This window comes from Aedes albopictus, chromosome 1, assembly GCF_035046485.1.
Source record: "Aedes albopictus strain Foshan chromosome 1, AalbF5, whole genome shotgun sequence".
Taxonomy (NCBI): Eukaryota; Metazoa; Arthropoda; class Insecta; order Diptera; family Culicidae; genus Aedes; species Aedes albopictus.
Window position 1 is genome coordinate 26,262,446 of NC_085136.1, and position 24,534 is coordinate 26,286,979.

Genomic DNA, 24,534 nt, shown 5'->3' on the forward strand with positions numbered 1-24,534 from the left:
CATATCACTCGATAGAACAGCCTATGACTCAAAGAAGGAATAATCTTTGATAAAATGTTGGCAGTTTCAACACCAACTAATTCCTGAATGGCTAAACTAGAAAGAATAGCCTATGATTAAAATAAGGAAATATCTCTGATGATCATATTGGAATGTCGAAAACTTACTCTGATTTCTTTTGATCTTAATTCGGCCAAACGGCATTCGGCCAAATGGCCGAACATCTATGGAAACAAAGCAAAACAAAGAGGGCCGTACACAACCGAAGTTGCACAGAGAATCAATGAATGGCGCTTGAGATTAGCTAACCTTGTGCAGCACAATTTTTGAAAGTCAATAACGGCGCCGGCCACGTCCTTACGGTCATCGGGAATGGTAAGGAATGTTAGTTCGACAACCGCTGAGACTAGAAACTGTGGAATCCACAGCATCCCCACAGTTGGCACGGGAAGGAGTATTTGTTAGTAGGGTAGGGTAAGGTGTGGATCTAGGAGCTAGGTGATATGACCCACTAGTTATATGGAAACACACATCGTGGTCTTAATCACTATTATGATTTATTTGGTCGCGATGACTACCCCACACAATAGTAAGAGAAATACACATACGTCAATGGTCGTTTAACATCAATCGCGTCGGCGCATCAATCACTAGTATTTTAGAGTTACTAGAAGTTCAAATAAACATTTAATCCCGTTGGTTTGTATGAGGTGCCGTTCAAACCAAAGGGGGTAGACGGTAGTCCTGGAACACCCCTGAAACCTCCTGGAACGCATCTGAAATCCTCTGAAACCGCCGAGAATGCCCATGAAACTACCTGAAGGCCCCTGGAACGCTGTTGAAAGCCTCTGGAGCACTCCTGGAACGACCCTGGGACCCCCTGCCCGGGTAGAGGTGAAATCAGTAACAAATTTTGAAAACGACGTATAATCAATGGTGTGGCATTGGTAATACGTCGTTTTCAAAATTTGTTACTGATAATACGTCAAAACGTGATATTGGTTTGATTGATATAAGAGGTAAAAGATCTGAAAATAATATCTGAAAAATGTTCCTGGGACATCTGAACAATATCAAAATTTGTTATTTCAAGATCAAACGAATGGCTTGCTGCTATTGGTTAGATCTTACAAAATCAAAATATGATATGATGATGATGTTCCAGCAGTAAATTTTTGATTTTAATTTTAGATCTTTTATCTCCTATGTCAATCAAACCTATATCACTTTTTGATCTCAATATCAAAATATGCTATTATTGAGCTCTTTTCCTCTACTCGTGAATCCTCCTGGGGGTGAAACCTCCTGGAATACCCCTGAAACCCCTTAAAATGCCCTGTAACACCTCTGAGACCTCATGAAAACCCCTGGAACAATGTTATAATTCCCTGGGGTTTTCCTTAAATCCCTTGGAATACTCATCGAACGCCTCTTAAACCCCATGAAACCTCATAAAACGCCCATGCACAGTCGACACGTAAACATGAAAAAGTTTTTGACGTAGATATATTTTTTATCAGATTTCTAAGTATTAAAATAAAAATTTCAGATAAATTGATTGACACTTAAATTTTTGAGAGCCTCTTGAATTTACCGTGGTTCATAGTTTTTGTACAAAACTGTCATGTTTATTGACAGCTATGCTAGTGTGGCCTGCGCTGTATTGAACGCATGAACTCATGAATTAATTTTGCAAAAGTTTGCGCGATTTTCATGTTTTTGAGGATTTGAAAAAAGGTTTTTGCTGACTTTTGTTCAACAGCGAACCACTGTGCCATGAAACCCCATAGAATGCCTATGAAAAGCCCTGGAGCACCTTATCGAACGCGATTGAAACCTTTGGAACTTTCCTTAAAAACTTCCTAAGGACCCCAGGAACGCTTTCAAAACGCGCTAGAACATCCCTGAAACGGTCCTGGAGCCCCCTAAGACCCAATGGAACACCTCTGAAACCCTCTGGAATACCCTGCAACGCTCCTGAATACTCTGAAACTCTTTGGAACACCCCTATAACACCCATAGAACGCCTCTAAAACCTCCTAAAACTCCATGAAACGCCCCTGAAACCTCCTAGAACGTCCCTGAATCTACTTGAAGACCCCCAAAATGCTCCTGAAATCCGTTTGAACACCCCTGGAATGCCTATAAACGCCTGAAGCTCCCAAGAATACCCCTGGAGTGCCTCTAGAATCCTCTGAAATTAGAAACAACAATCTGGCGGTTATGCCAACAGTTTAAGTTATGCCACTGTTCAACAATTGGATGAAATTTTTTGAGATGGCCAAAAATGAGCATAAATCGGTGCAATATCGTTACACTCATGTAACGTCTTCTTCTTCTTGACGTTACATCTCCACTGCAGAGAGGGAATTGTCGGATAAAAAAGTTACGGAACAAACGACATAGAAGGCGCAGAGCTTATCCTTTGTTTTTACTTGTAAAGATAAGGCAGCGTCCATGCATAACGTAACGCTAAAATCGACACTTATCGCCCCCTCCTCTCTACATAACTACATCCTCTACCTAATAACTACATCCTCTACATAACTACATCCTACATCCAAAACTTTTTGTAACGCCTGGTCGTAATTTCTCCCTCTCTTTGGAGCGTTACGTAATTTATGGACGGCGCCTTTTTAAATTTGAACGTTATGCAAATTAGGGGGTGTCAAGTTAAAAGGTGTTTAGATTAGAAGCGGTCAAACCAAAGGGTGTATAGACGGTACCCGTGGGCTTACCACAGCGACCATAGGTGCCCTGGCGTAACGTTGGATGAGATCGAAGTCCTGGAAGAATTTCGGAAAATGCATTTGATTGATTCCCGATGGGAGTTATTGTAGAGCTTTGACTGAATTCCAAGATGATTACTAGACGTAATTATTCAAAACTTTGTGGAGCTGATTAACTCACTGACGAAACTCTTTCACGTAAGACCATGCTGAGGTTGACAGATTCAATTCCTGGTCGGTCTAGAACTTTTTCGTGATGGAAATTCTCATAATTTCCCTGGGTGGTCATATAGCATCTACTTGCCTGCCCTATGAATGCGAAGATAGTCCTTTTAGCAAAAGAAGCCTAAGTAACATGTTTTAGTCAAACAGGCTAGAAGAGTTTCTAGGAACAATTAAAAAACCAAAATAAAATGTATTAGGTTTTATGGTGGTTGTCAAAACCTTTACAAGACTAATCGATCGTCAAAATGTTACTTGGGAAGGTCTCAGTTGGGAAGTACTAGAGTACTGTTTTGAGAAGCAGGCTATTGTATACACACATCACGACACCAAGCAGATGAAGAAGAAGATGAAGAAGAAGAAGAAGGAGAATAAGAAGAAGGCAAAGAAGAAGAAGAAGAGCAATGTATTGTTTGGTTCAATCAATCTCCTCCGCGGAAAGCCCCAGTTAAACCAGATCAATCTTGATCGTTGTTTTGGCAAAACAAACGCGATCCGGTTTGATGTGTTGTTAGCATTCTTCAGAACTGCTTCGATTAGGTACGGATGCTTCCGTCATTTTACGAAGCAAAAACTGGATCTATTATTCAATTTCGTGGCTCGTGTAGCTTCCATTCACAACAACACAGCAATGAGAGGTGGGTGGGTGATATCAATGGTTTGTTACAAACAACATACGAACAAACCGTTTGAATAAGCTATCTGACAGTTGAAGAAACATTCGGGAGTAGAGAGTTTCAAAGGACATTTTCAAGGAAGCCCTAATACTGTGAAACAGAAGTCTCCAGAGATCATAAATAGTGCAATGTTCTTAGAATAGTTATGACCATTGCATCTTGAAAAGTTAAAATGAGCTCCCTAACCTCAAAACATCACCACCTCTCCTCGAAGTTCAATGCTCTGTGTGATGATGAATCACAAGCCGGTCCATCGAGTGCAACCTTAATTTATTTTGTTATTCGTCTCACTTCTGTATTCTACAACGAAACGAAGCGAATCTAGTAATTTCCATTATGATCACGGCAATTCAATTACCGACACAACATCAACAACCACTTTTTTTTGGTCCCCGTTTGTTGTGATTCAAGTTCTACACACACGTTCTTCAGCATCCGCGTTCGATTTCCTTCATTGATCCGATCAACGCCAGTGCCACCTTGTACGCGACCGATCGACCGGTGCAATCAATGAAACATGAGCTTGATCCGCTCGTTTCTTACTCCATGGTAGCCCCCTTCTGACTCTGCTTGAATGTGCAAAAACCAGCAGTTCCGAAGGTTCTCAAACGATCGCCAATTTCGCGGTTCCTAATTCCTATGATCGGTGCCGGCTTATAAATTTCCTCACCGGTAACCAGTCAGCAGTCAGTCAGTGGTGGTGACCTTCCCACTTAGAAACAGCCGAGTTCTGTTCTTGATCGGTGGTGGTTCTCCACCATCATCATCCCATTGTCCGCCGATGATCGTCGATGGTTGTTGATTCGCGCGAGCTTCAATTATTTGATGGTGGGACCTTCATCAGCCGGGCAACAATATGCACTAACTGTGGACGACGGACGACGATAGAGAGGAGGGACACGTGACTTGTATCGTTGCAAGACTTGCAATTTATTTTGAACCATTCGCGCTGGACCATTACCGCCACCATCACCACCACCGGCTGGTTGGAGGATTGCATTCTTGTTGCAGCAGAAGCCCTCAATTAATTGCAAAGTGAATGCCCACTGCAAGTGGTGCTTCCTCTCCAGTCAGTGGCCTCCCCCACAGGTGTGTGGGTAAAATCGGCATAGTGGTTCTACTTGTTCGAAATTGTGGTCAAAACCTTCTACTTTCAATTTTAAATTTGCATCTAAATCTGTTTTCAAAGTGTGCGTGCATGAACCCATACAAATACAGAATATTTCACCATGGGCGAGCGAATGGATCATCAATTCCTCCACTTTGACAATTCCATCTTCATTGGCCTGCATTCTGACGTACCCCGCGTCATTGAGGCGAAAAATAGATTGCTACCCGCATTCATACAGTAAGGATGGCAGTAGAAATCCATTAATTCCTTATACAAGTGCAACTGCGTGTTGCATGAGTTATTCCAAACTCTTGAAGAATTTCATGAATACATTTTGGTAAAAAGTAACTTTACGCCAGTCACAAGCGTATAGTAGAGCACCAATTATTTTCCTAATCTTCAACAACTTCAAAAACATTCCATTCAAATACTAGCTCAGTACTAACAGCACTAAGCTTGCCCCTGTCTCTATCCGCAATCATGTACTTCGTGTTGGTCGCCTAAGCTCCTTGCCTCTCTTCAGAGAAGTAATAGTTTTCTCCTCTGCCAGTGGCGTAGCTAGGAATTTGGGAGCCCGGTGCGGAACCAAATTTGTGGGCCCCATGAGAATTACAGATGCACGCACATACAAGATTTTTTTTCTAAAAATTGTGTCGAAAAATTCTCCTAATTAGGAATTTTCCCAAATAATTCTTTAGGAATTCTTTTAAAGATTGTTTTACCGTTTTCTTTAAGAAATCTTTCTTGAAGAACACCTTGTCTTCAATAATCTTTAAAGTAGTTAATGCAAGAATGTCATTCGGTATTTCTTCAAGCACTACTTCAGGTATTCTTACAGTGTTGTCTCCGAGGATGTTTTAGAAAATACTGCAATGTTCTTGAAAAGATTCTTGCAAAAGCTTCATCAAGTATTTCTCGATCAATGATGTCTCTCAGAATTCATTTAGAAGATCATCCAAAGAAGTCTGAAGAAATCCCAAAAATAATTACTAAAAAAATCTCCAATTATTCCTTCGGTATCAGATATTCTACCAAGAAATTACTAAGAAGTTTGGCCAGAGAAAGAGTAGTCCTTCTAGAATTTCTTCAGTTATTCCTCCATGGTTTCTTTCAGGAGATCCTCTAAATATTCCATCAATGATTTTTCCACGGACTTCTAGTATTTCTCCAAATATTCTTAACAGATTTCTCAATTATTCCCTCACATCACCTTTTCGGAGACTTCTTCAAGGATTTATCTTGGTATCGCCTCAAGCGCTCATCATTCATCTTGGCGTTCTTTTAAAGATTTCTTAAGACATTTTTCCAAGAATTCCTTTAGAAATTCTTCCAAGGATTCCTTTAAGAATTACTGCAACGATTTCTTCAAAAAATTTTGCAAGGATTCTTCAAGGAGTTCCTCTAGGGTTTTACTAAGAGATTGATTCTTGAATTCCTCCAGGAAATTTATAAAGAATCCATTTGATAATAATTCAAGACTTCCTGCAAGGGTTCCTATAGAAGTTCCTCTAAGAAACTCTGAAGGAGTTCTCTCGAAAAATTCCTCCGGAATCTTCCAAAGAATTCATAAAAATCCATCTACTCTAGGAGTTTTCCCAGAAAATATTCAGAAATGTAAACTCCTAGTATTACCCTAGGAATTCTTCTTAAAATGTCTTGCGATTTTTATAGGAATCCTTCAAAATTGTGATTTCAAACCTTTTGAAAAATCATTGTTTGTTTCAATGTCAAACTCAAGTATTTCTCCAGAATTTATTATGATTCCTCCCGAATATTCTCAAAAAAATCATTCACAAAATTTATATAAGAATTCCCGGTGGGATCACCCTTGGTAACCTTACGATCCCAAATTCAACCTAATCGAAAACAAAGCGATTACTGCATCGCTTGATTCCGTAATGTTTGTTATGATTCATGCTCACTTCTAACAAAAATTCACAAACAAGAAGCGCATCATTCCTTTGTTTTGAGTAGCATGAAAATGGGAGCGTTATGCTTAGTAAAGGAACAGATATCCTATTTTTTTAGAATTTTATCCAAGAATGCCTTCAGGAATTCCTTCCAAGACTGTTTTGCCAGTTTCTTCAGACATTTTTTAGGAATGCCTTGAAGTATCTTTTCAAAGAATAATGCAATGCCAAGGTTTCATACCGAATATCCATCGGGAATTTTTCAAGAATTCTTAAGGCAATTTTTCTTAAATATTTCTTTCAAAAAATCTCTTCAAAATTATTCAACGATTCTTTCAGAATTTCTTAGAAATTTCTGCCAAGGTTTCAAAGCTTATGGAATTCTTCCAAGGTTATATTCGAATTTCTAAAAGAATTCCTTTAAAGATGCCTTTAGAAATTCCTTCCAAATTTCCTTCCGAAATGTTTCCAAAGATTTCTTTAGAAGTTCGTCTAATAAATCCTCTTGCGATTTCTTCAAAGTTTCGTTCATCAAGCAAAGCGATTTTATCAATCAATTCTCCAAGTATTCCAGTCCAAATTCCAAGTATGATCTCCCCAGGAATTTTACAAATAATTTTGTACTAGAAATACTTCGGGATTTCTTTCATGCAAGGATTTCTACATGTATTTCTGTAATTACTCCTACACAAATTCCTCCAAGAAATTCTAAAACAATTCCTCCAGAGGATCTTTTGAATGTTTATGCTAGAAATGCTTAGCCTGAATGACCCCAAAAAATTGAACTGAATTTCCTTCCTCTATTGTAACCTTCAAAAATTTTGTTTGCGATAATACCGGATTTCTTTCTCGAAACTCCCAAGATTTTTTTCTTACGATTCCATCAAGCACTTTTTCCAAGTGAGTAACTCCAAGAGCTCTCTCTCTCTCGGATATCTTGAACAATTCATTTAGGAATCACTTCAAGGACTTTTTTTTTACAAATTCCACCAAGATTTCCTTCAACAGTTTCTCCAGCGATTCCTGCGAAAACCCCTCCAAGCGTCTCTGAAGGAATTTCTTCAGTGATATTCCCTAAAATTCCATTCTAAGTTACAGATTTCCAAAAACCGATTCCTTTGGGGCTACCCAACATGATCCCTTCAGCAATTTCCCAGAGGAATCCATTAGAAATTCCTTCAAGATTTTTTTTTTACATTTTTTTTCAAGCGTTCTTTTTGAAATGCCTCAAACGATTTGTTTGAAATTCCTTTCAAGGATTTCTTTTGAATTTGTTCACGCATTTCTTTAGTTATGCTTGAAGAGATTTCTCCAGAAATTCCTCCATTATTTGCTGTAGGAAAGCGTCCAAAGATTCCTAAGGCGGTTTTCCAAGTTCTCTTTCATAATTCGTTTCAGAATCCTTTAAGAAGTTGTAGTTAGGATGTAATTTTTTTCTCCAAGGATTTTTTCAAGCTACGTTCTTAAGATTCCGTCAGGGTTTTCTCAAAGTTTTCCTTCAGATAATCCTACATGGATGAACTCATCTATCGACATAAATTTCCAAGGCCTCCTGCAGAAATTCCTCCAAGGAAATCTATAGGAATTCCTTTGACGATGGTTCTCTGATTCGTACCAAAAAAAATGAGAGGAATTCTTTGGGGTTTCCGCAATGGATTCGTTCGAGAAATAATCCAGACATTTCATAATATTTTTTTTCCAAAAATCCCTTTGCTTTCAAAGTTTCTTCAAGAATCCTTCACGTTATCCCTCATAGCACTTCTAGCCTAATTTGTAAAAAAGCCTAGAGGCATCTTGTAAACATTTTTTTTTATCGCGCATCGCTAACAGGAATGAAACATATTAGGTATGGTATTAGTAAGAAGTAGGTTCGAGCTTCTCATGAGAGAAATGCAAAAAAGTATGTTTTTCCATGTAAAACTAAAACGTACCCGAGTAGGTGGAAAAATCTGATGAATAGCATATTCAGTTATGATTGATTGAATTACTGAAGAGCAAAAACTGATATTGGTTTGATTGATATAAGAGGTAAAAGAACAGAAATAATATCAAAATCTAATATGGTGAACAACTCAATAATAGCTCGTTAAGATATTACAAGATCAAAACAATAGCAGACAAGATTTGTCACTTATATTCTAGAAAAAAAAAAATAAAAAAAATGGCAGCATCCAGCATCGAACCTACGACCTTGGGATTCACAGGCGGCGATGCTTACCACTAAACTGTGGCTCGCTGTTGTAAATGACATGAGAATAAGAGCATGCGGTTCTTCGTTTCCACAGCTCAGAAAGGGGCACAAGGCATTTCACTAACATTGAGCCAACTCTATGGGTGTATGTGTTCCATTTCGTGCAGAAGAGCTGAACTTGTTCTTATGTAGAAATTTTCAGCTATTTCGACAAAAACAAAAACTGATATTATATCACTTTGAGCTATTCGTGCGATATTCATTACAATTTTGAATAACTCATCAAAACCACATCGAGCTATGACAGCAAAAAGTGTTCGATTTGAGATATGATTTAGATATTCTCGTCTACCCGGGTAGACATAACCGATCGTGCCCTAATTTTGCACAGTTATTTGGATCCTGAAACGGGACCTAAAAAGCTTTGATCTAAAGGGATACCATCAACTTATCCATTTTTCCATATAACGGATGACCCACTAAGGTAAATGTGTGCGTGGGTGGATCGAGATGGATTCTACCGCAGACATAACATGTTTGTTTTATATTGGGTTCTGTTTCAATGTTATACTACATTACATAAAGTTTTTTTTTGTAGCAATTCTTCAGCAATATCATTGAAATACCAAAATCAAAAATCAGTCCAATGATTCTTTCCGAATATATCTTTGAATTCATCTAGAATATTCTTCAAGGATTCCTTTAGAAATTCCTCCAAAAATTCCTGCAAACATGACAACAAAGATTCCTTCGGGAATCTCTCCAAAACTCCTTTAGAAAATCAACCAAAGATCTATTCAGGTATGGCTCCAAGGATGATTCTAGAAATTTATTATAGATATTTTGCAATGAGAAACTACTGCAAGATTCAGCTAAAAGAATTAAGAAGAAATCTCTAAAAGAATCCTCGGAGAACTTCGTTAAGGTCCACCTGAAGCATTCCTTGAAGGACTTCATGACATAACCCAAGTAACATTTTTCTGTCAAATAGACTAGGAGAGCTTCTTAGAACCATCATAAAACCTAAATAAAAGAAATTAGGTTTCATTACAGTTTTGAAACTCTCTACAAGACTAATAGGCCTTGAAAATGTAACTTGGAAATCCTTGAAAGACTTTATGAATGAATCCGTAGAGATAGGGTCTTGTATCATTTGGGCAGGTGTACCTATTTTAGGCACTTGCTGCTATAACTAAGTCAATTCCCAAACGATTGATTTGAATTTTTGTAAAGAGTTAGGCACGTACAGTATCTAACTCTATACAAAAATTCAAGTCAATCGGTTGGAAACTGACTTAGTTATAGCAGCAAGTCCCCAAAATAGGTACACCTGCCCAAATGGTACAAGATCCTATACCTGAAGGAGTGCTTTTTTTATTATTCTTCAATCACTTAACCTAGTTTACAGCTCTTTCGTTCACTAGGACACTGCGTGAGCGATTCCAATTGGAAGCTGTACTAACACTTTGTACAGCCTCTAAATGTATTATTATATTCTGATTGTACTATTTCAAACTGGTTGCCGTTGCGCTGCTTTCACTTTCTACCCTATCATGGTCCGTTTGAGCCATGGGCTCCGTAGAGGGTCAGTGTCAGCTGCTCTCAGGGGAAAAGAGCAACTAACGAAAGTGACGGGGCTGGATTAGAACCCATGACCATCTGCTTATGAAGCAAACGTGTGACCAATTGCGACACGGGCCCTGGCGAAGGAGTGCTTGAAGGAAATCAAAAAAAAAATCGTTAAGAATTCCTTCGATTCGAACACTTGAATTCGATGCATCCAGCATTGCCCCAAGCATCAGCCCAATTAGTTTAGCCGGAAAACCATGTTCTGTTATAAACTGTTAATGTTATTTCAATGCTTTTTACTGAACTGTTTGAGAAATAATTATAGTATGGACTTCAAATGGTTAGAATGATGATGAATTCTGTTACACTTTCTGCCCTCCTATGATTCCATTGTGCTCAGAGGCGCAAGGTTAATTCAGATTGGTAGCATCTGTTCCAGTCCAATCCAATCTAATTGACCAAGTTGTTGTTGTTGTGGCCGGCCACCGCTTACTGATGTATAATTGTTGTTGCTTGTTCCACACGCTCACCCACTACCACCCGCACCCGTGTCGTGTCGAAGCAGGGGTCCAAGTCTAGTTGTGAAAAAGAATTGCGCAAAAAATACCGGGCACCACCGAGTTGTAATCGGGTTCTGATTTAAGCCGCTTTTCGGTTTTTGCTTTCGGTCGGTGCGCGCGCCCGCACTTCTGAACTATACAACAGCAACAGCTCATCATTGCTTAAGTGTAGACATCAATGAAAATGTCTTGAAAAGACTTGGGTGGCGGTTATGAGGAGTCTGAGGAGGCAGTCGGTTATTTTTTGTTTACGACACCTGTTCCATCCGTGGAGCGGAGCCTTTTGTGACCTAAAACCGCCTCCCGAGTAGAAAGGGGCACAAGAAACTTGAGAACCCGGTCTATTCTGCCGCTCTGTTGTCCGATCTGAGTATGTACAATCAAGTGTGCGCGCCTCCATGACGAATCACTTTCGCTTTCATCGCTGTCGTCTCTGGAGGGAGTTCCCGGTCTCTAGCAGGCAGTTTCTTCGCTAGTCGTGTTAGCCTGCTTGCACCCTATACTGAATCAGGTGTCGTGTAGGCGTTTTCACGAGATGTACCGTTATTGTTAGTAGGAATTGTTGACATAAGGGTTTACACGGTGCGGTGTAAGGTTACTGGTACAGGTGTCTCGATTCTTGAATGAACTACTACGTGACACAGGTTTGCTTCAACTACTAGAGTATGAGTAATCTACTTACTCATGTGTCTCAGTAATCAACTTACCTGAAAAATAGATGATTTTGGGCATCGATTGTTGTGGATTACCAGAATGCTCTGAGAGGAGACTATAAAGGATTTGTAGAGGGTTCAAATACCAAAATTAGAAGAGAGTTACAAGGAAATTTCAAAGAAAGATTTGCCCTTTTACTGGCATACACCATACTTACTGGTATAGAATAGAATTCTTGGAAAACTTGACACGGAATGTTGTTCAATTATCAAATTAAGAGAACAAACTGTAAATAAAAAAAATCGCGTTCTGGTGGGATTCGAACCCACGACTCAGTATTCGCTAGATCGGCGCATTAACCAACTATGGTATGGTATAGGTTCGGAGTCAGTTTTGCTTTCTATTCAACAGTATCCTTCTGTGGCTTAGTTAATTCATCTCTCAATTTGCGAATTCATCCACTTTCTATATCTTCCAGCTTCAAGCTTTTTAAACGCTGAAATACTCTGAAACTCGCTGAAACACCTTGAAACGCTCCTACAGTCGCTTTAGAATCTGCTGCGATTTGCTCCAACTCCTCCCAAAACAGTCCTTCAAAGAGCTTGTTATGCTCATGCTAAGCTTTTTGAAAACCCAATTTGACAGCCCCAAAACCAGACATTTTTTATTTTTTTTCCAAACCAGGGCAGCTGAGGAATGGGAAAGTAAGATTGCTTGTGTACCTACGTCCTCTCAGACCTAGGTGTCACGGGAATTTGAATATTACTGGAAGGGATAAGTCCAACGGATACGTTTAGCCAACATTTACAGGAACAAACTCACCAAACTATATGAATTCCAGTGCTCTAGATAAAATTGTTGACTTATTGAATTCCGACACCCCAATGGGAATAAGACAAACTCTCAGATTAATCGCGAATTATCCGAAGTTCAATTTGCAAGCACTTTCCGAGGCAAAATTTGCGGAAGGCATAGCACCAACAGCCGTTTCTCAATTCGCCCGGTCATTAACAAATACAACACGGAGCAAAGACCACGCGTAACAGTTTCGAAAACGCTGCCACTCGCGCGCACAGCCTGCTACGATCTCCATGATTCTGCAACTGTTGTTGCGTGGATAAAAAACAATACACGACGTTATTGGCAGTTTGTTGCATTCAGGGTAAACGAAATTCTGAGTTTATCCTCGGTGGCAGAATCGAGATGGACCAGAACAAGACGAAACGTAGCAGATGAAGTAACAAAATGGGGAAAGAAGGCCTTCGGCTAACCCCCAAAGAGCCGCTGGTATCGAAGACATTAATTTCTTTACGAACGAGATGGTGGCTGTAGGGAGGAACACGTGGGGACAACTACGTAAAGCTAAGACCTTCAGCTTCTGTCTGTCCACACTTCATCATTAAACCAACGATAAGAATCGAACGTTTTTTCAAATGAGCAATCTACGTTATTCTGCTCGTGGCAGTCCTCGTCAAATTGCAACGGAGTTAAGCCGGCAAGTGTTGCAAGAAGTGGAACAATCGCTATAAACTCTGATGTAATCAGAAAGTTTTCTTGATCGAGTTGCCGTGATGAAGCACATCAAACAACTGGGATGATGGACGAACAAAAAGTACTTCGAGTCAATAGACGGAAGGATGCTGAAAAATATTTATCCTTTGATGCAAGAAATCCAATTATACTTCCTCTAGAACACAATGTTATGACGATTTTAGTGGACTGGTATCATCGAAGGATGAATACAGGTGAAACCGTGTTGAACGAGATGCGTCAAAGGCTCTTCGCAGCGAATTTGCGGACATGCCTTCGTAAAACAAAAAACAGGTGTACTTTCAATGGTATTGATTACTTTGGACCCCGTCTGGTGAAAGTTGGACGAAGCACGGTTAAGCGGTGGGGAGTTGCGTTTACATGCTTGATGATAACGAGCCGTACATATGGAAGTTGCAAGAAGTCTATCACCCGATTCCTGCAAAAAGGCAATACTAAGGTTTATTGTCAGAGGTGGAGTTCCCTCAAGAGATTCAATGAAATTCGTTACATTAGTGAGGAGCTTGGCAGTACGTTTACAGACACCTACACCTGTTGGGAACGAATGGTGAGGTCCATCAAAGTAGCCCTAAGTGCAATACCAGCCGATAACAAACTCGATGATGAATCGCTGGAAATATTCATTGCTGAGGCCGAAATGATGATAGACTTGCAGGCCGAAATGATAAAAACATTGGACAAGTTTTGGCAGCGGTGGATCACCAAATATCTTCCGATGATTACAAGAAGAACCAAATGGTTTCGAAATGTTCGTCCGATCAGTGAGTTGGTGGTGATAGTAGATGAGAAAATCAGGAATTAATCGATGAGAGGTCGTATAATACGCACATATGCTGGCAAAGATAGGTCAAGAAGATGTTTTAACATCAGGTGATATCTTAAGAATACCTGTTGCAAAATTAGCGTTATTAAATGTAATATCAGAGGGTGGTGGCTCCACAGAGGATGAGATGCTTGCGAAACCAAACGTGACAGAGAATGGTGGCTTCAAAGAGGATGACGTGTTTGCGAAACCAAGCACGACATACAATGGTGGCTCCAAAGAGGACAACGTGCTTGCGAAACCTTGCGCGACAGAGAATGGTGGCTCCAAAGAGGATGACGTACTTGCGAAACTAAGCGAGACATGTGGAGAAGGTTGTAACGTGCAAGTTCCTAGGACTAAAGAGCCAAACTTATGGCTCAATCTGTGCAAGCGAATGGCAGAAAAGATCAGAGAGATTATTTATTTATTTATTTATTTATTTATTTATTTATTTATTTATTATAATTCATCTGACAGGTAGTCTACATGAATGTGGTTAAATTGTAAAAACAAAACAAAACAAAAATACATTAAAACTAAACAGCTATACATTATGTTAATATCACTACATTGTCCAGAATTTGGAACCAGTTGAACGGAGAACTACATGTTGGACTAATAGCTATACTTACTATTGTAACAAAGTAGTCATTTGAATTGGACATCAATTGTTCAAAATAGAATCTCTTTTTAGAATTCCTCTAAAACACCATGAAACCACCCTAAAGTCCGGCTTAAACGCCGTTGAAACATCCCATCTGAAAAGTCATTCCCACTCTATCCCTCAAAGCACACCAGAAAATTCACAAAAAAAAACGTGAAACACCACGGAAACCTCTCTGATAAGTTTTGACTGATAACCATTCAGATTGGGTGACAAAATGTCGGAAGGACCAAACGTCGAAAAGAATGGGGTTCCTTTAGAAAAATAAAGAACTCACAATTTGCGTAGATTACTCGTTTTCGATAATTTGTCCTTTGCTAAGCCAACCCTTTCCTCCAAGATTTCCTGAAATAACATTACGCAGAAGATACAACTTGCGTGACCAAAAGGGATAAATGCCCATTCGACCTAATTATCATTCTCAGTGAAGTAAACGAACGAAGTCGATTCTCCCCATAGAACGACCTTCTGAAATTCATTTTAATCGTTGAGCTATTTAAAGTTATAACGAAGCCATTTTACGAGCATTCAAGGGCACAATTATGTAGAACTAAATGATATGCACTGAAAAGTTGATCGATTGGCCAGTTAGACTTGTCAAAATCTTATGTTTGTGTGGCACAATGTATGTAGCAAACGCTTTAGTAAAAGTGCATTTTGAAGGAATAATGTTGGTTAAGAATTTGAACGAAAAATAATCAAATAGGATGGAAATCTACTTCGTCATATGCGCTAGTTCCCGTCATATCAATCGGGAAACAGCCAATAATTACAGATATTGCAATTCCAAATAATAACGCAAAATTTCACATTTTAATTTCACTCTACTTACGACTGAGTTGAAATTTCTTTCACGTTTTGCGTACGACGAAGGGAACCGCACTAAAGCAGCAGCTAGCCGAATTGTTTTGCATCACCGTCCAGTTTTCACTTTGTGCCGGATTCACATGCTGAACCAATCTTCAGTTTACATCTCGCAAATCCTCCGTGGCATTGAAAAAAGTTGGATTTAACTGCTGCAGAGCTTTTGCTGCATAGCTTTTACCGTCGGTGAGTTGTTTGTTTACAATTGTTTTCATCTAGGGAGGATGCAAGCAAATATTTGCGTGGATTTTCAGCATACGAAACACTGTATTTCACAACCACAGAGAAATATTTTTTTCGTTTCACAGTGATGGCGTATTATGATCTGGTGGGCAAAAATGTTAATTGAAATATTTTGATCTTTATTCTGAAGCTACATCCATCTCAATTAAAAACTTTCTGCTCAATCGTACCTTCTTTGAACACATGATTTGATTTGGATTGCGAAGAAATGGACCGACTTTTCGAACAAACACCTACGGACAAATAATTATTTTTGACCATCCTATGTACCATAGTGTCAACGTAAAAGGTGTGCCGGGAATTGAATTTAGGATGTGCCTGAAATAGACGTGGGCTAGACGGAAATAGGATTCGAGGGACAATTATTCAATCTTATTATTTTAAAGAAATTGTAGTTCTTTTACATTTTTTTATGTGATGTGGAAGCTAATGCATCAACTATATATGATAACAATATTGTCAGCCGTTGAATTTAAATACTATAACATCACACTACTTATCTTATATGTTTATAGCACTGTTTTTGATTGAAGAACATCAACAAAAAAGAGTCTTCACACCATATCAGAGATATTGAGCTATATTTGAATCTGTTTGATCAGTGTTGCCAGCAACAATATATTTGTTTTGTCCAGTTAAACAATTAACTGCACTTGAGGTGCAGTATAACATTGTTGAACATTCGAATTGCCTATCTCGCCACCTTATTAGAATCTGTATGACCAGTGTTGTCAGCAATAACATCCATTTTGTGTCGCAACGTGTAACAATGAACTGCACTTGAGGTGCACTATGACATCGTCGAACATTCGAATAGCCTATCTCACACCATTTCAGAGATATTGAGCTAAATTTGATTCTGTATGACCAGTGTTGCCAGCAATAATATATTTTTTGTGTCCAAACATAAAACAATGCACTGCACTTGAGGTGCGCTGTAACATTGTCAAACATTCGAATGGCCTATCTCACACCGGATCGGGGATATTGAGCTACACTCAGAAAAAAAAGTATACACGGAATTACTATTATTTATGCATTTTGTATCCGCATCTCTCTCACTCTCTTTTTGTTTTCATGCTATCTGGGTTGAAGAGAAGTGATTCGTCAACCCAGGCGAAGCACCAGATAGCATGAAAACAGAAAGAGAGTGAGAGAGATGCGGATACAAAATGCATAAATAATAGTAATTCCGTGTATATTTTTATTTCTGAGTGTATTTTTTACATGACCAGTGTTGCCAGCTACTACAAAAATGATGTTATTGTTATTAAATGACGTCAAATATCCTACTTGACTTCTGCATAATCTTATCTGAACAATCGAATTCGATATTTATTTTTAAAGAATAATGTTTACCTGTATGTGAATCGTCGCTGATGGAGAGTAGGAAATAAATAAATAGTGAATGAAACCGCTACGAAAATATTGAATCTAGTTTTTGCTTTAGTGCATGCATACAGAAGCCGTTCCATCACAAACATGACGGAAGTGCCCATCATTCGTAAACAAAGCAGTTTTGAGGATTGTTGACCCACAAAAACCAGATTCCTTGTTTTGTCTTGTCAAAGCATCGATCAAGATTGAGCTGGTTTGTTCTTGGGCCTTAGCGTAGCGTAAACAACGAAATACGACACCAATAAACAGCACAAGCGTAAGCCCGGCCTTTTTCAATGGACCGCTTGTTTATTATTTACACTTGTTGTTTTTGTTTTTCCCAAAAATCAACATAACTTACAGAAGGCGCTTATCAGCATTTCGTTGTCGTGAGCGATTTCGTCTGTAATCGAAGACTACTTTATCAAGAAGACATGGAACTCTGTTATTTTCCCATACTAACGGCAAGCGTCACCAACGGCAACGGCACCGCCACCTGTTGAGCAAAGGTGGTACCTTTGTATAAAAGTGTAAGAATGTATTGGTGCGAGTATGAAGATTTACACACACTGACATAGTTAGTGCCACCTTCATCCGTGGTGGCGCTGCTAACAGTGACTCCCGATTTTCAACAGTGCTGCAAGTCTTCTTGATAAAGGGGTCTTCGCTGTAATGCTTGCTGATACACTCAGCCAAATAACGATTAGATTTTCATAATGTCTAGCTTATAAAACGACCTTTACATAATTTACAATGACTAAAATCAATTTCATAAGGTCGCTCTAAGACGTAAGCCTTTAAAAGACAAAAGTCTACGAGCGAGATGGGGGAGGAGGATTTGGAGGGGGCAATAGCTTCTGAGACGACCATAAATGAGTACTGTGGTATTTCAATAACTAAAATAATGTAACACATTGTATACATTTTACTATTATTGTTTATTATGAGCATTCCCAATATGACATTTTCATAGACAAGTAGACGACCAATGCGTCACAGACAATAGACATACAAATGACAAATATAATACAAATCTCATTACCACAAGTACGTAGTATATAGACTGCGCCTTATTGTGAATAATATACGCAGTAGTTCGCAAAAAGGTCGTAACTGACAAAATGTATACAATTTAAGTGATTGTAGGAGTGAAAAGATGCTAGATTTTCCTACTAAATACTCTGCAACTTTCCTTGATATAACATTTCTAACTATTGCAAATCACGGGTTGAGTGGAAGGCGTACATAGTTCCATTCTGTGTCACACGAAACAAAAACAAGAACTACGCCTTCCGCGTCTGGTGTTTTGTTTACGATAGTAAAAGGCGAAACTGAAATTAGAACGTAAACACGGCGATAGTGAATGGCGAAACTGAAATCAAAACATAAACACGGCGAAACCAAATGGCGAAATTCTGTCGAAATCCAAAACCAAGGCGAATACTAAAAAGTGATTCTGAAATTGATATCGATTCAAGGCGCATAGTACTGGGCGTATTCAGAATTATCGGGTATTGATTCGGGCGTAATTAATTTGTAGTGCAAAAAGTATGAAATTCGTATTCTTAGAAAATTTAGAAAGAGTGTCACAACTGTGTCATTTTAGCTTGTTCATGTTGAATTACTTTAAATTAATTCTAAATAGAAGTTGAAATTGTATCAAGAAAATTTGGTTGTTGTTTTCGCATTGTTGTTGCTTTGTCAATTACGCTCCATTCGCGAATTAGTCCGGATTTTTAATTTACTACAAAATTGTTCAGTTTTGTATAGGACTATTATGCGGGTACTGTCAATATGTGGGGCGTCCTCATGATTTGTTTTTGTTTTTCAAAATCCTCGTTTTTATTATGATTTATAAAAGATTGAAACTTTACACTATTCATAAATTTAACCCAGAAGCGATAAAATGTCAAATGAGACTATTATGCCAGTTGGGGCAGTATTGATTGTATAATTTATGTTTTTAAAATTTCGACTTAGAGAAACCTTGGTTTGGTTTCTCGCCTTAACCAATCACAACAGTAGTGGGTGCTTGAAGGTCTGCTCTCTCGCATGGCTAATTTGTTTACATTGAATCGCGCGTCAATAGTCCGCTTGTGCCCTATAATTTTGAAGCCGCAATACCGAACGTTGCAATTAACGCTCATTATTGTATTGCGCGAAAGACACAAAGATAGCGGGTACCATAATTCGGTCTTACTTTTTGCTAGAAGATTCACTTTGTAACATGCGAAAATGGTTCATCGTGCGCCCACTACTTCGAATGGTAGATGACACCTGTCATAGTAGGCCGGCCTACTTCATTCGGGCGCAGCAATTCTAGCGCTCGCATGATGCCAAACGCGCGATTAGTAATTGTCGCCGCGGTTATTAGCTCCACGCCTACTCCGTCAAACAAAAGACCAGAGTGCTGGCTGAGCTTCTTTCGCATTCCGATCGCCAACCATTGCGCGGATTGTGTCATCTCTCCGTTTGCGAAAATATGTAATCTACGAATTGATCATCATCTTAGCCGAGCTAAGTCCGCATACCGATCGATACCACTAGAGGTGCTGCGCGGTGGGTGCGGTGCGTTAGCTGCCTTAACAATTCTTGCCGCGTGTGTGTGCAAACATACAACAGTAGTCAATCTCGATTGGTAACATTGCGGCGCGCTGCGCCGCCTTTTTGCAATCTTGACTCTCGATAGCACTCGCCGCGCTACTCCACATGTAGATGGCCGAAGAGTGAGTGGTGTGTGTCACCACCATACACCACTCGCTCTTGACAATGATGCTACGCTACATGATGGGATGTCAAGTGGATGGCGGACGACTCATGAAGTGACATGTCAATCGACTTCCCAACAATCCGGCGCGCAAATTGACACGCACTTCGGTCAAGTGTCATACCCCTTTTTCTCGCTTGCACGAGCTCGCGCGCGGCGCGGCGGCACCCATTGACATTGAGCTTACGACGTATCTGGACTCAAGTACTCGCGCAGGCCGACGATTCGTAATACGCGATTCCTAGACTCTTCAAGAGGCTACGAATGCCCGGTTCGCACGAATTAATCAAAGAACTTTTCCATTTCAGGTGCTGACAGATTTAGTGCAGGGAGAATTCATGCAGCTAGGCTCCAAGGAAACCGAAAACGAACGATTCGCTCACTACTTCACCAAGACGTACAGGAAAACGGCGTCCCTGATAGCGAATAGTTTAAAAGCGGTAAGTTCGAGTGTCGTGCCCCTTTATCCTAATAGGTTGGAAATCTAATTTTCTATTTTTCTTTTTTAGGTGGCAGTCCTGTCCGGTGCGGACGAACAGATGGTTGAGCTGAGCTTCCAGTACGGTCGGAATCTGGGTCTGGCCTTCCAGTTCGTGGACGATCTGCTTGATTTTGTGTCCAGCTCCGAAGCGATGGGAAAACCGGCGGCAGCCGATCTGAAGCTGGGGCTGGCCACCGCGCCGGTGCTGTTTGCGTGCGAAAAGGTTAGTACCTACCTACATGTGACTTGACATTTTTTTTTCACGGATTTTTACCGTACACCCAGTTCAAGAACTTCATTACTAAAGACTGAGAAATTTTCTATATCTTCAGGTGTCGCAGGGATGCTTTTAGCAATCTCTTTACAAATTTCTCCATAGATGTCTCTAGAAATCGTACTAGAAACATTCCAAAGATTTTACTGGAAATCTTTTCCAGAGATTCTTTTAAGCGTTCCTTACAAAAATCTATCCAATATTCAAGGATTTTCACCGGGTTTCATTACCGGATTTCCCACAGGATTTCACCGAGAATTCCTTCCGTAATTTCTCGAAAGAAATACTCCCGGAAATCTTACAGGGATTGCTGCGGGGATTCCTAAAGGGTTTTGTTCCAAGATTCTCCTCGAAATTATTCTAGAAATCTCTTGCAGAAGTCCTCCTAGGATTCCTCCTGAAGTTGTTTAGGGATTCCTCTCAGGATTTCACCAATAATTCATCCTTAGATTTCTCCAACGACTCCTCTAGAGATACTATATTCATCCCGGGATTTCGTGCGAGAATCCTTTAGAGATTTTGTTTCGGAATTCGTCCTCAGAATCCTTCCAAGATGTGTACATGGATTCCTCCAAGGATATTTCCCAGTATTCCTTCTGAAATTCCTTCCAGGATTTCTCTCAGAACTCCCGGAAAGTAAGGTAGAGATGATAGGACAAGGTATCAGGTATCAGAAGGCCGGCTCCACAGGCACGTTATCATCTATTTGGGACATCTGTGCCATTGTCAGAATAAGAAGCCCATTTCATCATCTACCTGAGAGAGAAGGAAGAAAACTAAGATTTGAATTGGGAGTTTCTCCGAGAACACCGCCAGGGATTCCTCCGGAAAATCCTTAAGGTATTCCTCCAGGAATTATTCCAGGGATTCTCTCGCAAATTTCTCCATGGATTCCGTCTGATATTCCTCCACGGATTCCTCCAGGGATTTCTCCGGGAATTTCTCCAGGGATTTCTCCGGGAATTTCTACAAGGATTTCTCCGGGAATTCCTTCAGGGACTTCTCCGGTAATTTTACAGGGATTTCTCCAAGAATTCCTCCAGGGATTTCTCCGGTAATTTTTACAGGGATTTCTTCGGGAATTCCTCCTGGGATTTAACCGGGAATTCTTCCAGGGATTTCTCCGGGAATTTCTCCAGAGATTTCTCCGGGAATTCCGCCAGGGATTTCTCCGGGAATTTCTACAAGGATTTCTCCGAGAATTCCTTCAGGGATTTCTCCGGGAATTCCTCCAGAGATTTCTCCAAGAATTCCTCCAGGGATTTCTTCGGGAATTCCTCCTGGGATTTAACCGGGAACTCCTCCTGGGATTTAACCGGGAATTCCTCCAGGGATTTCTCCGGGAATTTCTCCAGAGATTTCTCCGGGAATTCCGCCAGGGATTTCTCCGGGAATTTCTACAAGGATTTCTCCGAGAATTCCTCCAGGGATTTCTCCGGGAATTTCTCCAGAGATTTCTCCGGGAATTCCGCCAGGGATTTCTCCGGAAATTTCTACAAGGATTTCTCCGAGAATTCCTCCAGGGATTTCTCCGGGAATTCCTCCTGGGATTTAACCGGGAACTCCTCCTGGGATTTAACCGGGAATTCCTCCAGGGATTTCTCCGGAATTCCTCCAGGAATTTCTCCGGTAATTCCTCCAAGGATTTCTTCGGGAATTCCTCCAGGGATTTCTCCGGAAATTCCCCCTGGGATTTAACCGGGAATTCCTCCAGGGATTTCTCCGGGAATTTCTACAAGGATTTCTCCGGGAATTCCTTCAGGGATTTCTCCGGGAATTTTTATAAGGATTTCTCCGAGAATTCCTTCAGGGATTTCTTCGGGAATTTCTCCAGAGATTTCTCCAAGAATTCCTCCAGGAATTTCTCCGGGAATTTTTACAGGGATTTCTCCGGGAATTCCTCCTGGGATTTAACCGGGAATTCCTCCAGGGATATCTCCGGAATTCCTCCAGGGATATCTCCGGAATTCCTCCAGGGATTTTTCCGGGAATTCCTCCAGGGATTTCTTCGGAAATTCCTCCAGGGATTTCTCCGGGAATTCCTCCAGGGATTTCTCCGGAAATTCCTCCAGGGATTTCTCCGGAAATTCCTCCAGGGATTTCTCCGGAAATTTCTCCAGGGATTTCTCCGGGAATTCCTCCAGGGATTGTTCCAGGAATTCCTCCAGGGATTTCTTCGAGAATTCCTCCAGGGATTTCTCCGGGATTTCCTCCTGGGATTTCTCCGGGAATTCCTCCAAGAATTTCTCCGGGCATTCTTCCGGGGTTTTTCCGGGAATTTCTCCAGAGATATCTCCTGGAATTCCTCCAGGAAATTCTCCAGGAATTCCTCTGGAGCTGGTCGTCTGATAACTGATACCAGGGATTTCTCCAAGAATTCTTACAGGAATTTCTCTGGGAATTCCTTCAGGGAATTCTCCGGAATCCCTCCAAGTATTTCTCCGGGAATTCCACCAACGATTTCTTCGGAGATTCCTCCAGGCATTTCTCAGGGAATTCCTCCAGGGATTTCTCCGGGAATTCTTCCAGAGATTTCTACGGGAATTCTTCCAGGGATTTCTCAGGAAATTCTCCCAGGGATTTTCCAGGAATTCCTCCAGGATTTCTCCGAGAATTCCTCCAGGATTTCTCCGGGAACTCCTCCAGGAATTTCTTCGGCAATTCCTCCAAGGATTTCTTCCAGGGATTCCTCCGGGAATTCCTCCAGAGATTTCCATAGGAATTCCTCTAGGTTTTTCTCCAGGGATTTCTCCGGAAATTCCTCCAGGGATTCCTTCGGGAATTCCTGCAGGGATTCCTCCGGGAATTCATCCAGGGATTTCTTCGGTAATTCCCCCAATGATGGTTTCGGGAATTCCTTCGGTAATCTTTCTAGGGATATTTTCGCCAATTTTTCCTGGAATTTATTCAGAAATTCCTCCAAAGATTCCTTAGGAATTTCTCCAGGGTTTTTCTCCGAAATGCCTTTAGGGATTCTAGCAGGAGTTTATTTTCAAATTCTTCTAGGGATTCCTTCGCGAATTGCTTTATAATTTCTGTCGTGAATTTCTCCAGGATCCCTTCAGAAATTTCATTATGAATTCCTGTAAACGATTCTTTATGTAATTCTTCAAGGAAATTCACATGGAATCCACCCAGACACATTTTCGGAAATATATCCAGAGATTCTGGAATTCCTTCAGATTTTCTACCACAAATTCCTTCAGAAATTACTTCAGGAATTCCTTCAGGGGTCCCTTTTTTAGGGAATCCTTTGGGAATTCGTTCTCCTACTTCCTTCGAAAATTTAACCAGGGCTACCTTTGCAAATATCTCCAAACTTCTTCAGAAATTGCTCCAGTGATTTCTTCAAAAACTATTCCCAGGATTTTTTCGGTAATTTATTTAAGGAATTTCTTGTGGAACTCCATACAAAAGTCCTCCAGAGATTCCTTCGGAAGCTCTTCCAGGAATTTTTCTAGACGTTCTTTCTGAGATTCCAGCATAAACTAGTTTGAATGGATTACTGTTGGAATTCTTTCAGAAATTGCTTCCGGGTTTCGCTCAAAACAATGGCACAACGCTGTCATTGATAGATCCTTGCACCGATTCTAAGATCTCCAAATTGATCATGAAACTTACTAAAACCTTCCCAAACTGTGATCATAGCCAAAGAGGTAATAAACATTAAAGAGGCAGTGTCGAGATGTACTCGATAAGATTTCGCAGAACACCAAATGCACCGCGGTACATGGCCTGCTCTAAGAGCTCGCTACCGGCACTCTTCCTGAGGTTAAAGACTCTTTTCAGGAATTCCTGCAGGAAATCCTCCAATGATTCTCGGAACTCGGAGATTCTTTGCTTCACAGATTGGTTCCCTCAAGCAATCGCGAACCATCCCAAGTA

The 24,534-nt window shown here is 40.3% G+C and overlaps 1 protein-coding gene across 3 annotated transcripts in view; it reads left to right on the plus strand.

Annotated features, from left to right (window-relative positions):
- Positions 1 to 24,534, plus strand: part of LOC109415190 (all trans-polyprenyl-diphosphate synthase PDSS1) — a 288,054-nt gene that overhangs the window by 247,613 nt on the left and 15,907 nt on the right. For all 3 annotated transcript variants that reach the window (XM_029855102.2, XM_029855103.2, XM_029855104.2), the window contains exons 7-8: positions 20,203 to 20,334; positions 20,404 to 20,598. In XM_029855102.2, the coding sequence (XP_029710962.1) occupies positions 20,203 to 20,334; positions 20,404 to 20,598 (327 nt within the window). The remainder of the gene's footprint in view (positions 1 to 20,202; positions 20,335 to 20,403; positions 20,599 to 24,534) is intronic.